Raw genomic sequence first — 17,126 nt, 5'->3', positions numbered from 1 at the left:
TTTAGCATTTTATCCACAATTTCGATAACTTACTATCACTCGGCTACTCACTGTCGATAATCGGGAGTCTACTGTACTAGAATAATAGCTAAGCAACTTAATTAGGGAAATTTTAATTTATCACTACTATTTAAGAAAACAAAAACTCATAAGTACAGTAGTATAAGAAAAAAACAAAAACAAAATCTTTTTACGGATAAAATATACCTACTTCCACTACCCCCTTTTTTATCTGGTTTTTGGAATTTTCTCCGTAACTTTTTAATTTACAATAGGCCTACTTCAATATACAAAAATATTTGTTTTTTTAAGCTCTACACGACGTCCGTGATAAAAATTCGGCATGTTCAAGTAAAAATTTGAAAACCCATTTTTTTAGAATTTTAAAACCCCATAACCCGGGCCAGTTGAATTTACCTGATCTTGAGTACCCATGACTCTTGTAGGTTTGCGAACTCATTCAAGTTTTATCCCGCCCTACACCCTCAAGCCAAATTTCATTTAAAATTTAACCAAAATACTTGAGTTATCGTGTTCATGGACACATATATTGGTAAGTACATACTCTATTAGTATACTCTATTGAAGACTTTTTCAAGATAACATAGTCAATTTGGAAATCATTCTCAGACATGTCACTGACTTGATTATCTAAACTGATTGTGCTAAAGGGGAAAACCCCAAATATGTGTATATTTTACTTTGTTACTAACTAGTCAGATAACTTGTTTTATTTTTTCTAGATAAATTCATGTTTAGTTTTAGTCATTAAGTTAGTTTTAGTCTTACCATTCATGTAAAAAAAATGTATATTGAATAAAGTGAATTTGAATCGTGAATATATATAATATATACAGTACATTGTATGATTATAAAATTTGAATGAATTGTTTTGGCCTCTGGGGACATCAAAATGAAAAATTCAATTGGTCCCGGGTCTAGATCTTATTAAGGTCAAATCACCTTACTAAGACCTTAAGGTCTATGCTTAAAAATAACTACTTCCCCCTATATGAAAATTTGCTAAAAAAACAAAGAAGTTTTAACAATTTTGTATTTTATGAATAATTATTTTTTTGGGCCTATATTTTACAATACTAAATCAATAAGTACTCTATAAGAGAACTCTAATTAGCCTACATAAATCAAATAGCCTAATGTAAAGCCACTACGATATTGTGTTTCTAAAACTTTGGCAAAACTAAAAGCAATCTTTAGGATCATACTGTTCTAACTAAAAAGAAATAACGGACTAGTGATGTGTCAAAACCTAATTAGAAAACCACCAAAACTTTGGTTTTGAAATTCATTTGGTCAAAGCTTTCTGTCATTGGTTGTTTATCTTCACTAGCAACATTGTGGATACAGCCATCATTCAATTTCTTTCCTTTTCCTGCTCTTAAAATATTGTGAAGTATCCATTACTGTCCTTACGAGAAAAAAGGAGCACTATGCCTAAGTATTTTGGGAAAAAATTATATAATAAGCTACCAAACAGGATAAACAATATTGATAATGATCTTAAGTTAAGAAAGAAGTTCAGTCCCTGCTGCTAAACAAAGTATACTATTGTATAAATGATTTTGTATGTGACACTTTGTAATATTATGCAGTGGCGGCGGAACCAGGGGGTCAGGGGGGTCAGTTGACCCCCCTGAAATTTTAGGAAGGGTCAGGGGGGTCAAGGGCCTGAGTTCATATAAAAAATTTAAAGATATAAAGCATTCCGTACTGTATACGTTTATTTTTTCGGCCCAAGAAGAAAAGTATAAGTAGGCCTAATAACAGTTACTGAAGATAAGTACAAAGATAAACAATTTAGTTATTAATAATAATCTATTACATTTATTATGAAGGGGCTTAATACTCACTAAACCTTATAAAAGTAATAATTAATTTAATTGATGTTCATATCGTATTGGAATTTTGGAGAGTTAACTAACTCTAATTAAATCTAGTAAACTTGTAGTAGGCTAATATCTTGAGATTCTCGTGTGGGATTTTACTTATTTTAGCAATAATTCATCAAAAAGGTTTTGTATTTCTTAGTAATTTTATGTTGTGCCAATACAATGTTTGTAATGTTTTTTGTGTGAACCATTAATTATCCCCAGTGGACACACTTACTTGGTTATACCCTACCGTCTTACTTTTGTGATTAACTATAATCAAGCAGCTAATTTTAATTTAACTTATTATTAATTCAGTTTTGAGGGGGAGGGGCAGAGCCTGCCGAAATTACGCGAACACATAAATCCTTAGGGCCTAGAGCTTGTTTACTCTTCTATGTCGTCTGCAGCAACTCATTGCTGGCAGCTTTAGTAAAATCTGGGCACCAGTACTTCATTTTATGTTTGTTTGAGATGTATGTGTATTATTTATTATAATGTTTTTACAATGAACAGAGTAGCGTCTTTGTTAAATTGTAAATTTTCTTTGTTACTGCTTGAAGAAAAATGTTCTTCAGGTAGCCTAAAAACACGTTTTAAGGCTTTTATTTTTCAAAATTTTCCCGGACCCCCGGACCCCCCTTGCCCCCCAGACCCCCCGGATGTGGACCTCCACCATAGGTTTCTGACCCCCTAACAATAATTTGCTTCCGCCGCCCCTGATATTATGTAAATATGTATATAAAATTAAGGCATTCGATTAAGTTTTTGCCGAAAAATTGTATCATTGTATATTTTGCTTTTAATTTTTAAGATGTTGACATGTCACCTGTTTTACCAGCTGTGCTGGGGAGGAAAATGTATTGTGACGAATAAAGAATCTGAATCTGAGTGCTTAGCATTAAGGCCGAAATGTTGATCCAAAGTGTCACTGATTTTGACTTGGTCGTCACCTTAAGACCACATATCTACACAGTACCTCAATAGATCCTAATTAAAATACTTATTACTTAATTAACTAATTAAAACATGCACTGAAAGAAGTAAAATACTAACCTCCTCGGCCTCAATATATATTGCTTTGTTTGTATCGTTCTACCCTCGGCTTCCTTTGGTAAATTGATGAGAGTTAGTTCGACCATTCCTAAAAAGTCGTCTCTGGTCAGACGGTTTTCATCAAACACTTGCAGTACAAGTTTGTGTTCTGCCGGCTTCACCTGTAAATAATTTAATAGGTCATTCAATAATTAACGACAGCGATGCTGTAACTATTTAATAAGTTGCCTCTTCATAATCAGACACACTCTGTTATGCAACACTGAGGCAAGTCATTAGAGTCCTTTGACTGAAAAATATGCAGTAATAGCAGAACCTCGAAAGAAAGTACGTTACAAACAATCCAAGAGATATTAGAGTACAACAGTACACAACAACTTTTGATTTAGTTCTCTTTGAACAAGCTAGTTTTCTCTAGACTAAGGATGACTAAAAATGTGTTCTCCGTTATCATGTTCACTGCATCACTTATACATTAGGCTAGAAACATTGCCATGCTAATATACAGCTTTGTGACTCTAAACAACTTAACAAATTACACACATACACTTGGCAAATAGTGCATAAAAAGCAATCTTTTTGGAAAAGTTTAATATCAGTTTACCAATGAGTAATCATAACAAAAATAGAGTTGAAACATCAAAAAGTGTTAAAAGATTTTGAATTAAGATTATTTCTTGTTAAGTTAATTCCAACTTTTACTATCTGTAGTGTTGAAAAGACTGGAAAATGTACCAGAAAATGTACCACATCTTTGTTCCCAGTCCCGTATTTACCACTAGGCCGACTAGGCTAGGCATAATGGGTCGCAACGTATTGTACAAAAACATTTTTTTAAACAAAAATAGAATATTTTATTTTTGTTATTAATCATTTGCTGCCGTCACAGGTGATGATGATTAATATCCCATTGATCGTGGTATATGTTTAACATTTTTTTGCGGTTGCAGGTGGATATGAGTGATAATGTCCTTTCGATCGTGCATATTTTTACGATTTTATTGTAAAACTAAATGCAGGTGACAATCATGATATCCCCTTGCGATGATGATAATGATTTCCCTGTGAATGTGAGAGATGTTCAAGATCACAGAGAAGTTTCACCTTTGGGGTGGTGACGCTCGGGAATTTGGTCCGAGTCTAAACTTTTCTTGCAAACAAATCCAAAGTTTAATTTGTAAAAAAAGTACTAATTAACAATTTCTTAGACTTAAACAACGGTTTTACTGCCAGTAAATATGCTTTTTAACAGCAGTTGACCTATTTAAATATAAAAACAATGTCAAAAGGTTTGATACTTACTCTAAATATAAACTCTTCATTCCATGTTGGATTTAAAGTCTGGAACAAAAAACGGCTGTTTTATTGAAATGTTATTTAAAATCCTCATTGTAAACACTTCTAATATTCAAAAGTATCTTACACATACAGTACACTCTCCACCAACCGAGGTTGTTGGGACTGAGAATACGTCTCCCGAAAAGGTTGGATTACATGGAAGTCGCTGATATGTTGAGGTAAGGGGTTACAGTACCACCTTAGGAAGTTAATACTTAAAATACAGGATTTTTCAAAGGCAATTTCCCAGGAACAACATTTCACTTTTTGCTCAGTTGAAAACGGCATGGTACATAAGACACTTTACAACGCAACTTAATAACAAATGCTAATGTTTATTACCAAATATGTTCATTGTTGTGGATACATGTAGTCAGCTGATAGTTTTAAAATAGCCTAAACAGCTATAGTTGTTCCTATTCTAAATAACAGTAGGTTTACCCATAAAATACAATTGCTGATTTTGTTTGTTTTTTCCGCCATTTTGCTTGGATCAGTCAGAATTAATCTAGATTCGGAGGCAACACCTTTACATGTTAGTCACTGTAGAATTTCAAGCCTGTAGCGCCCTCTATACGTCTGTCATATCAATAAAAAAATAGGGACCTCTTTGTGGGACACCCGGTATATGTTTTAACAACAGACAGACAATTTCAACAAAGACCAAGGACTTGATTTAAGTTACACTTGAATGTAAATTTTAAACTAAATAATCTAGGCCTAATTATTGGTTTCCAACAAATATATATATATATTTAGTCATAAAACAACCTTGGATAACCTTGCATAACCGGGCCTTGGATAATCGGGAGTGTACTATAGACAGCAAGCCCAATCACACTTGCTACACAATATTTAGAAGTACTTTAGTATTATTAAACAAACTGTAACATACACAATCACTAACACAAGAAAACTACAGTAAAACTATGACTGCTATTGTCATAATCACATTGTAATCTCAACCAAACTTAGAATCACAGGATTGTTACACACTTTATCAAAGTCAAAATAGCAATCTTACCTTTTTCTTGGTTTTGGTAAGTACAGAATCAATTGTTTCATCCCCATTGACAGTATTTAGATCAATCCGCACATAAGGGTCACTGAAAAATACCACATTGTAAGTTTGCAAGAATTCAGCAGGTAAAGTTGAGTAGGCCTATGCAACAAAAGTACAGGTGAATTATAGAAACAAATTTTAGGAAGTGGTCCAGTCGACTTTTGTTCCTTTGATCAATGGTGGGTATGTCTGCTTTCTGCAGTAGATTTAAATGTTAAATAATTCTTTACTGAGTCCTACCCTGCTGCAAAGAACAAGTAAAGCAACTAGTCTTTGATAAATAATGAAAATATTCAATGTACGAACAGGTGAATGAATAATAAATGAATGTCTATTATTTAGTGATATTTAAAGAACCTTTAGCTAGGCCATTCTTGTTTTATTTCCCTCAAACCAAGAGAACTAAATACAATTTAACTCAAATTAAAAACTTAGCTTTCCCCATTATTTTCAGATTATTTTATCTCTTAACCAACCATAAAACATACATTTTGGATGCACTATGGTGCACAATCTTTTCATTAATATTTATAAGCAATGTTCGATGATGACTACAGCCTACAACAAAGAGAATTAATTCAACTTGCAGGCATATTATTGTTTATTTTCAATAAGGATGAAAGAATGACATTATAAGTGAGAGGTCGTATTTGTTGTTGCCAGTACTGTACAACCTTGGGACTAAGTTATTTAGCACCCAAAGCACGTGACCTTGAATTCTGTAAACTTTCAATGGTAAAACTAAAGTAACTTTGTAAACGTCAGTGATATTAAACAGTTATCAATATTATTATAGGTCTACTATTTTGCACACCTAACTCAAACAACATTTCAATTTAACAATAGATACCGGTAGCCAATGAGATTGTTTTGGGTGTTTATTGTATATGTACAATCGGCTACGGCTGCTAGACATATAAAATATTAAGACTTAATTTCTGAAAAACTAAAACCCAAAACTGAAATAATTGATTCAACATCCCCTTCCTTTCAAAATTATCTTTCTTTTAACACAAAATCATAAAAATCCGTTAAAAGTGGTTGAGTAGAATCAAGAAATTAAAAAAAACCTTCTCACCTTTTATTATATAAGATTATTTACTTACAAGAGGTGAAAATGAGCCTCTTTGGTTAGTTATTTAAAATCTCTACAGAAAAATATGAACAAAAACTATACCTATTAAACAATAGTAGCCTAGTAGTTGTAAGAAAACATTGTTTTATACGCTTATTTTGGTTTTCAAAGCTACTCAATGCGAAAATGATAAACAAAAATACCTTCGCCGCAGCAAACCTGCCTTCTAGGCGAATTTCCATTTGCCTGAAATGATTGTAAATTAATCTATTTAAATAACATTAGGTTAAACGAGTAACTAGGTTTACTGCTACAAGGAAAATAATAAAGTGTGTTTTTAAGTAAAATAATTATAGCTTAGTAAACAATCAATAAATTTGCCAAGTTTGATCAAATTATATTCATAAACAAGTAAACTACAACTTTTTACAATACTCTCCATAAGAATAACATGGCAATTTTATATTTACAATTTTTTGAGTTTTCTCCGTAACCAATAACAGTACAAAAACACATTGATATACCGTACTGAATAATTTGTTTTTTTAAGCTCTTTAAGAAGGTCTAGAGAGAAATTGCGAAATTTTATGTTTTGAGGGTGAGAAAAACCAATTTTTACCCCATAACCCCCCCACCAATAAAACCCTGTTCCCATGGTCCGATCATGCTGGTTCGCAAACTCATTTAAGTTTATCCCGCCTTACACCTTCAATCTAAATTTTATCAAAATCCGACAAAAATTCCTCAAGTTATCGTGTTTACGGACACACACATATATGTATATAGGTTATATATGAATGAATGGTGTTTTTGGTCTCTGGGGACATCAAAATGAAAAAGTAAATCGGTCCCGGGCCTAGGTCTTACTGTACCTCCTACCTCCCAATAGGGAAATTCGCTAAAACACATCGATAGTCAGAGAGTATTGACATAGCCTAATGGATTTAGTAGTGAGTGAATGTTAACAACTTGTACCTACCTTGCACCAAAAATATCTTTTTTCGCTAACTGATGTCCGCTGATAACTCGCAACCTCAAACGGCTTGTGTCTTCCACAGGCTGTAACAAAAGAAAAACTTATTAGTCTACCGTTCATTTTTCGAGAAAATTAATTTACACTTTGCTTTAATACAGGGTGCAGCAAAAAAAACTATTTATTTTCTGCACCACACTGATCTGCGACAGGTCGTCTGAGAGCAGTAGGAGTAGGCTCGTTGGAAAGCCTACACAATGCCATTATCTGTGATCTTAGAGCAGTGGTCATCTGAGAAACAAGCATTTGTTATCAAGTCTTTAAAAAAAAGGTAATGATTCAGTCATTGCAACTCAGGTTTCCAGGCATTCTTTAAATTTGCGTGGAGATGTTTCGTCGCGATTATCTGTCATCTGAACCAACTAAAATTAAACAGACTAATACAAATTAATCTGTAGGGATAAGAATTAAGATCCTCTCACACGAGTAAATTTGTACAGCTGGATTAATCCTTCCCATTGATTTTACTATAAAACTCAAGTTTACAAAGCTAGGGGGAAGTTATAAAAGTATGTTTAAAGTTTGTTAAGTAAATCGTGCATTTATCACAAATCCATCTTGATTATATTGCAGAATCGCGGCACTAACCTGATCATCTCCAACGATCTCTGTCACTTCCTAATCATCTCTCTCTTGTTCATGGAAACATGAACATCTTCATGTCGCGACGTTAACGACGCGTCGTCAAGATTGGTCAAAAAACTAATGGGCTTGGTTGGTCTTTTACTCGTTATGGCAATATTGTAAAATAAAGGTCCCGAAAAGTTAAACATTTTCATGTTTTGAAGACATTGCCCTTAGAGTGTTATTCACACCTAAACAGTCCCAATAAAGTGTAGCAATTACTTGAAATTCCTAGTTTTTTTTTAGCTAAGAGACACATTATTTACATTGAACTGAGAATATTATTAAAATATTTCAATTTATAGCCATACACGTTCGGTACTATTCTATTGGTCCTCACTAAACAGTTCTGGTCCCGAAATGAAATATAAATACCCCCGCCGCAGAAAACCTGCCGACTAAGCAAATTTCCATTTGTCTGAATTTATTTTCAATTAAATCTATTTAAAAAACATTAAGTTAGGTTTAATGAGTAACTTACCTAGGTTTGCTGCTACAAAGTAAATAAAGTGTATTTTTTAGTAAAATATTTAAAACTTTTTATAACTAATTTAACTATTGACTAATTTTACAATATTCTCCATAAGAATGACATGAGAATTTTAAATTTACAATTTTTGGAATTTTCTCCATTACCGTACTAATAACCGTATAAAACACTTTGATAATACTAAATTATTTGTTTTTTAAGCTCTTTAAAAGGGTCTAGAGAGAAATTTTGTATTTTGAGGGTCAAAAATGAGAAAAACCAATTTCTACCCCGTAAAACCCTGCCTTACACCTTTAAACCAAATTTCATCAAAATCGGACAAAAATTACTCAAGTTATCGCGTTTACGGACGTATATATATATAAACATTTGACCGAATGGTGTTTTTGGCCTATGGGGACATCAAAATGAAAAAGTAAATTGGTCCTGGGCCTAGGTCTTACCGTGCCACCCACAGTAATTGCTACTTCCCTATAGGTAAATTCGCTAAAAGTAACTAACTGGTAAAAAACATTTCTAATGATTGGTCTCTTCCTCGACCCAACAAAATTGTTTCTGCGACCCACCAGTGGGTCAGGTAAAAACTCCTTCCCCTGTTGTAGAAGATTCTTCTAAAAAGACCCTATTGCTATGGCTTATATGTTAATGTTCTTTCAATTGGTAGCCTAAATACAATCAATATTAGGCCTATATCCCGTGAAAATTACCGATACGATGTATCAAACAAAAATTATAACTTAGGTTCTCTGCAGAACCTTAACTTAATGTAGAGGTTGGTATATATATGTTCACAAAATTTAGGCGGTTTAAGTATAAGAAATTTCATCCCCACTACTTCACCCTAACTTTGAAACAAGAGCTGAGAGCTGATTTATAAACTAAACTAAAAGAAGTGGTCGGGGAACCCAGGAAACCTTCCCCTTAAACCGCCTAAATTTTAAGGACGGACAAATGTTAAAAAAAAGAGAAGCATTATGGACAGATTTTAACACATTTACAATTAAATAGGCCTATACGTATACGCTTGGAACTACGAGTACATGATTTGAAGGTTAAGCAGCATAGGCCTTAACTTAAAATAGGCATGGAGTTAAAATAACATCTAGGGCTTATTAAAAACCAGGCTGGAGTAATGAAATTCAGTAAAAGTGACATGTGACAAATAATCTAGAAAAAAATTAGACAATGTTTATATTACTATAAATTTAAAATAAAGAATATGACTAGTTATCTAGGCTGAAAATGTCATCACAAATTTTTATGTGGAAAGCGAACAGGGACCTCTTGTCGGAAATTTTTGATTTTGAGTTATAGGCTAAATTTGAATATAGCCTTATTAAATATATATAGGCTTATTAAATTCCGAATCACTTGGTGGAAGCAAGTCCCAGCATCTAGGACTTTTTGGTTAAATTTATAGTAGGCTATCGTACTTTGAAATTTTGTTATGGAAAAGGGTCATTTTGAGAAAAACTATTTTGAAAATTTCAAATACGCATAGCAAAAGTTGCTTTTCTTTAATTAAGAAACGATTTTGGTATCAAAAGAAAGCTTATAATCTCCTCTTTGGAGGCAATACCAATTTTTGTCTTAACTCACAGTACGTTAGTTTTAATTGAAATTATAATTGTTTTATTGTAGCATGTCGTAAAAATCGCATTTCAGAAAAGGGACCTCTTGTCGGCCCTATGTTATTTCTCCATAAGATAAGAAAAGGTACCTCTTGTCGGGACCGCAAAATTTGTTAGATATTTTGTTCTCAGTGAACTGAACTTTGTTGTAGTACGGTAGACTCTCTCTTATCCGGACTCCTCGGGACCAAGACCAGTCCGGATAACGGGTTATCCGGTTAAACCGACGTCCTAAAAACTCGTTAAAACGGACCGTTTAAATGAATACTGTATACAGTATTTGACTTAAATTTAGGAGAGCATTATATTTAGACACATGTTCACTGGTCTCAAATCTTTTCCACAAGAACAGTCGTTTCAGTACCTCCCACTTCCTGCCAATCTAGTCGGGTTAATCAACAAAATGATTTATTTCTACCTTTTACATTTTCAATTATATATTTTAACCGATAAACTTACTGTCCTGCTCTGTTTTAAATGGGGTATAACAATCGATAAAAACCTGAATATCGATATTTTCAACCTTAATTACTGGTAGGCCTACTTATATTGGTCGTACTGAAAACTTTGCATCGCCGACAAGAGGTCCCTTTTCGCTTTCCACATAACAATTATTAAGTAGGCCTTTAAGTTAACCTTGACTGAAACTTTTGAGTAAGTTTGGAGTGACATGGTAAGAGCCATAAGAATATTAGTTATGGATAGGATTCTTTAAACTGAAAAATAAAGCATTCCTAGGAATGATACATCTTCAATTCACTTTAAAATAAGTCGAACTCTTAAATAACGTTTGGTAACAGAAATTTTACTATCCTACCTTAGGTCTAGTGCCTAGTTCATTGTAATTCAGGTGCAAGATATTAAATTATGAGGCGGCAGATAGGCTATTAAACGTGCATGTTGAAAATTACAATAAATAATTGTACTATTCTATTTTTCGAATTGGAATGCAAAGAACGATGATCTCCTAGCATGGTGTAATTTTACTGCAGTACTTAATCCAATCATTCTAAATGCTTTACTTACTTGCCCGTTTAACCCGATGCTAGGGTTATATCCATATTCTGAGTCCCTTGCAAGAACTTCTCTCCTATCTAAGGCCGACATTCTCTTAATTTAACACTTAATCATAGTAAAATATTGAAAAAGTAATTTTTAATAATTTTAATTTCACTTAAGTACCAGATCAAAACATTCACATAACATAACACATCTTACTTTACTTGTCGCACTGACTAGTGGTGACTGTAGTTTTAGAAAACAGCTGTTTTGAATTGACGTATGAAAGACTTGGACAGTACTTTAGGAAAAGGTAAATAGAAACTCGCCTATAATAAAGTAAGAATGCATGCATAATAGATTATAAACTACTCAAAGTGTTACTGTATACTACCATTACTACATGAACCGAAACAAATTGTTCAAAATGCAGTGATGATTACTTGCATTGATAAAACTCCCTTAAAAGATTTCTCATGCTCAAGGATCAGCTAAAGACAACATGAGATACCCTTTTTTCTCCTTTTTATAGGGAAGTAGCTATTACCGTAGGTGGTGCGGTAAAATGTTTTATCTATGATAAGACCTAGGCCCAGGACCGATATATATAATTTTTTGTAAACTTGCTTACTTATGAGGGCTACCAAGTAATAAATAAATAATATATAAAATAACATGAGTACCCTTTTTTTCTCCTTTTTAGCGAATTTCCCTATAGTGAAATAGCTATTACCGTAGGTGGCACGGTAAGACCTGGAGCCGGGACCAATATACTTTTTCATTTGATGTCCCTATAGAGGCCAAAAACAATATTCGTTAAAACTGTTATATTATGTCCGTGGACCAAGGCCATCACCAATGAGTTAACTCCCGTGAACGCGATAACTTGAATAATTTTTCTCCGATATGAAAATTGGTTTGAAGGTGTAAGGCAGGATAAACTTGAGTTCACGAGGAGTGTTGAGTTCGCGAACCAGCATTATCGGAACATGGGATCAGGGAGGGGGGGGGTTATGGTGGAAAAATGGGTTTTCTCATATTTGAGCCTCAAAACACAAATATGAAAATACAAAAAGTATAATTGATTTCATACTAAGCTATAATTATTTTACTTAAAAGCACAATTTATTAGGTACCTTCCTTCTAGCAGCAAACCTAGGTAGGTAGGTACTCGTTAAAACTATAATGATTTAAATAGATACATTTTAAATAATTTCAGGCAAATGGAAATTCGCTTAGACGGCAGGTTTATACAATTTGTTTCTTGTCATTTCAGTCATTTAAAAACGTCGTTTAACCAAATAAAAGGATCTAATCAATAACTCTTCCTTTCATGTACACTAGTGATCGGTGTCACCAAAATGAACTAGACACAAAAACGACCTTCAGCTTAAAAATTTACAATGGAATCGGAATGAGAAGTCTTGTGTTGGTTAGTCTATGATACTCTTGTTGTGGTGGAATAGTTTTGCTCCAAAATAATAATAAAATAATATATTATAATATAGTACCTATATTAATAATATTAATTATCAATAAAATTATTCTTCATTTCAAATATCTTCACATGCTCAATTAATTTTAATATTAAAAATGTGTTAAAAACTAATATTAAATTGTTATCTAAGGGTTTTGATTTTTTAAGTTAATAATGTTTTACTACATCTTCATGAAAATACAAAAATATATACCATGTACAGTAAATCAACATGATTTGTTAATAAAGGTTACGGGTAAACTGGTATTAATGTGCACCTGATATTTGGTCTAAATTGGTGTGAAGTTTATGTCTTTGATCTAAATTGCTTAATTCATGCGGTCCTAGATTAAAATTCTTAAGTTCACTTTGCCCAATGCGTTGACCGAAAACCGTTTATCTTATTTTATTATCAAAGATGTTGATAAAAACTATTATTTTCACTTTCTTCCCTTATAAATATTATGAAGAAAGTTTTTTTTTCACCATGATTTTCTAGTTGTTTTCAAAGTAATTTTTGTGTGTATGGATGTGTACAGGATTTTGATGAAATTGTGTATGCTTGTACTAATCCATGGTATCTCAAGAAATTGTTTTCATTATTTTGAAATTATTATTTTTTTATTACACCCCTTAAAACAACGGGAAAAATAATCTGAACATAAAAAGCCGGAACGATTTTGATAATGATTTAGTATGCTATAGCCCTTTCAATGCCAAAAAATGGTTCAACCCCTTTTGCTGTATGCCGCTCACCACAACCAACATTTTGAAGGCTGCTATAGCCTTAAAGCCCTTCACAAAGTAAACCCACATCAAAACCCTAAATGCAACCAACAAAGTTCCCATATGGTTTAAATTTAAGATGGTAAAAAAATGATTCAACTCTGAACTGAATTTTAATTTTCTTTTAGGCTGACTTTATTTTTCTTTGATCTGTAGTCCTACCATTGACTATTGGATACTTTAATAGTCAAAGTCTGTATATGCAATCTATTATGTTCTCAAAATTTAACTATTTGTAAACTGTTCATATTTATTTGTTTTGTTCATTTAAGCGAATATCCCATATAGGGAATAAGCTATTACCGTAGTACTCACGGTAAGACCTGGACCTGGGACCGATTTACTTTTCGTTTTGAGGTCCCTAGAGGCCAAAAACACCATCCGTTCAAATTCATATATACATATATGTGTCCATTAGCGCGATAACTCGAGCAAAAATGATCCGATTTTGATGAAATTTGGTGTAAACCTATATTTATTCAAACGAGTTCAAGAACCAGCATGATCGGGCTATGGGAACAGGGGTTTATGGGGGGTTTTATGGGGTAAAAATAGGTTTTTCCAATTTTTGACCCTAAAAACCCAAAATTTCACAATTTCTTTCCAAACCATTTTGTAGAGCTTAAAAAAACGAATAATTTAGTATATTGAAGCGTTATTGTGCGCCTAATAGTTATGGAGAAAATTCAAAAAAATTGTAAATTTAAAATTCCCATGTTTTTCTTATGGAGAATAAGTCAACTGTTAGTTTGCTTTTTTATGAACATGTTTTGGTCAAATTTGGAAAATGCATTCATTTCTTACTAAACTATTAACATTTTACAACAAAAAACACACATACATAGATTTATACAAATATATATGTGTGTATCCGTAAACACGATAACTTGAGTAATTTTTGATGAAATTTGGTTTGTAAGGTGGGATAAACTTGAATGTCATTTATGTATTAACAGATAACAATGGAGTGGTAATACATTTTACTAAAATATGGCATTCAAAATAAGGAAAGAAAAAAAAAGAAAACCCAGCCTCCACCGTCCCCACAGCTGGCCAAGTTCTCTCTCTTCACTTTTCAAAACTCATAAACTAATACAACTCTGTAATGAATTGAATTGTCGTACATTTGTGAAAAATCCTGAAAAATGCTACTATAGTCGGGGTTACGGCTGACTAGATCATTGAAAAGTTCCCTCAAATCCATCAATCATTGGGGATTTCCATGACTTTCCGTGACCTTTTGCCTATTTCCATGACTTTCAATGACTAGAATTTTGTTCCATGACTATCCCTGACTTTCCAGCATGTGGACACTGTAAAGAAAAAAATAAACGTTCTTTACTTATTTATTACTTCAAAATATACTCTTTACATTAATTGATCATTCCATCACTAAAATCGCCTCACACCTTCATGTAATGCAATTTGGCTATTCCATATAGGTGTGAGTACAACAAAAAGTTGCCCCCTGGTGGGGTTTCAATGAATTTAATTTAGTTGATCAGACAACTGAGGACCAATCACAGAGCCGGCAGTGGAAGTAAGATGTTGTATTGAGCCCTGATAATTGTGTATCCCAGAAGTCCGATTTATGGACCGTTGAGAGGTCTGATATGTCCTCCTGAAAGTGCTTTCAATAATCTTAAACGTAACACTTCTTAAGATGCAATAAAAAGTATATCAAATACTCTGAATGCAAAATTACACTCTTTGTTGAAACTTTGTTAAAACATTGGTTTTGACTCTGAAATATTGAAACGATTATGCAAAATATTGATGAACCAATATATAATAAATTATGTGTCAATTGACTACTTAATGATATTGTACTTTATTGCAATTGTTCGGTTAAGCCGATACCTTGAAAAGATTAACACAGGAGAATTAATAAAATTGATGAAAGAATAAGCTTTGTGTATTATCACTATAAATAATACAAATATTACAAATAATCAATATTAATATTCAAGTTTCTGCTAAAATTAATAATATTCAAGTTTCAGCTATAATTAATAATATTCTAGTTTTTACTAATTACACTTCAATTTAATGTGAGAGAGTATTGATTGTGGTCTTTTTGACTTTCTTTCCTGAAATATTGACAGCAGAGCCTCGGGAACCTAGGTTTAATTTATTCAATCTGTTTTAGGCTATTAGGCTTCCCAAAGTATGGTATTTACTTACAACTGGCCAGTTGATCTTATGTGCAAAGGGGCTATTCGTAGATCTGTGTACAGCACACTTTGTTGCTCAGTAGCAAACTGGACCAAAACGACTACTGAGTCGTTTGTTTAATTTAAGTTAAAAATATGATTTTTATGGCGTTAATGGAAGCCTACCTTGTAGCCTGTATTGACACCTAACCTTCAACCGGGACAATGCTCTGATTGAAACCTGAATTTGCACCCAATCAAATACTCTCAGTGATCTCTTTATGTATTTTTGAAGTGATTTCAAACCCAAATATTAAAGCAAGAACAAATTGTAACAGTTTTACGTGACAGACAGCTGATTACCCTAACAATATAATTTGAATTTAAGCACAAAACTAATATGAAATTTAACTGGTATAAAAATTTACCCAAATTATTAATATAACAATATCTACAAATGTATCACAGTATGTATTTTAAAATAAGTAAATGGCAATAATTCTAAAGCAATGTGACTGAATTTACACACTAAGACATGAAACCTGCAAGAAACATGATTAAACAAATATGAATGTGGACAGATTGGCTTCTCCTAATGATATAAATACAATTTACACAAAACATTTACTTACATACACAGAAGACAATTTTGACGACACATAAACATATAATTACGACACTGTACTTGGGATAGGCTCTACGAAAATGGTCAAATCTGACGAATTTTGCCGGTCGACGTCGAACTTAAAGACTCGTTTTGTTTCAATTCGTAATTTAGTAAATGCTGTTTCACGGTTTTAGATATCAATGCACTCCGGAGGTCGAACAATTGATTCGTTGACGAAATACACGTTACGACTACCAAAAGTGATTTTTGCAAATTGAAAAGGAGAATTTAAAGATTTCCGTACATCGCGGCTCAGAGCTTGGTCCCAAGTGACCGTTAGAAAAAGACGTCCGCACAAGTCAGCAAATTGGTGTTCCTCCGCGCTCACGTGATTGGCCGTTGTTGGTCCTTGCCTTCGCGCGTTTTCAGTTTGATTTGAATTTTCATTTGGTCATTCATTTTGAATCGGTACAACACCCTGTTAAAATATACACTTATGTGTTACGTTATTATGTCATTACACTAATCCAATAAGTGTACAAATCTGGACTCACCGGTCTGTTAAGAACTGCAGGGACACACACGGACACCCTAAGAGGTCTTTCGGGTGTCGGAGGTTCCGGGGGAGCAGTCAGTTGGGACACTTGAGGACTCGTCCCCGTAGAGTTCCGCCTCGAAGGTAAAAGTCTGGTCATTCGCCATGGCTGCGGCCGGTTATTACGTTGGTTGGAAAACGACAAAAGCGGCCCGAGATCCGACTCCCTTCTAAAACCACTGGCAAGAGGTTCTTCAGGTACTTCCGACTCTTGACGAGACAAATTATGTTCCACCATCGCAGCACTTAGCGAACCAAAACATCAGGCAAGAACTTTTGGAACATGGTTAATTTTATGCGATTGCTTCGA

General features: G+C 33.3%; 1 protein-coding gene across 4 annotated transcripts in view; it reads right to left on the bottom strand.

The window, feature by feature from the left end:
• LOC128996240 (E3 ubiquitin-protein ligase Nedd-4-like) overlaps positions 1-17,126 on the bottom strand; it is a 37,487-nt gene extending 20,361 nt beyond the window's left edge. For 3 of the 4 annotated variants that reach the window (XM_054421401.1, XM_054421402.1, XM_054421403.1), the window contains exons 1-5: positions 16,776-17,126; positions 7,401-7,480; positions 5,308-5,389; positions 4,248-4,286; positions 2,946-3,106 (exon numbers count right to left, since the gene is read on the bottom strand). In XM_054421401.1, the coding sequence (XP_054277376.1) occupies positions 2,946-3,106; positions 4,248-4,286; positions 5,308-5,389; positions 7,401-7,480; positions 16,776-17,054 (641 nt within the window). In that variant the 5' untranslated portion in view covers positions 17,055-17,126. Of the gene's footprint in view, positions 1-2,945; positions 3,107-4,247; positions 4,287-5,307; positions 5,390-7,400; positions 7,481-11,225; positions 11,423-16,775 lie in introns of those variants that run through there. The other variant, XM_054421404.1, reaches the window with a different exon arrangement.

The sequence above is a fragment of the Macrosteles quadrilineatus genome, unplaced genomic scaffold, assembly GCF_028750875.1.
Source record: "Macrosteles quadrilineatus isolate MER2022 unplaced genomic scaffold, UCM_ALF_1.0 Scaffold_6__1_contigs__length_79288215, whole genome shotgun sequence".
Classification (NCBI taxonomy): Eukaryota; Metazoa; Arthropoda; class Insecta; order Hemiptera; family Cicadellidae; genus Macrosteles; species Macrosteles quadrilineatus.
This window is presented reverse-complemented; position numbering and strand designations above follow the sequence as displayed.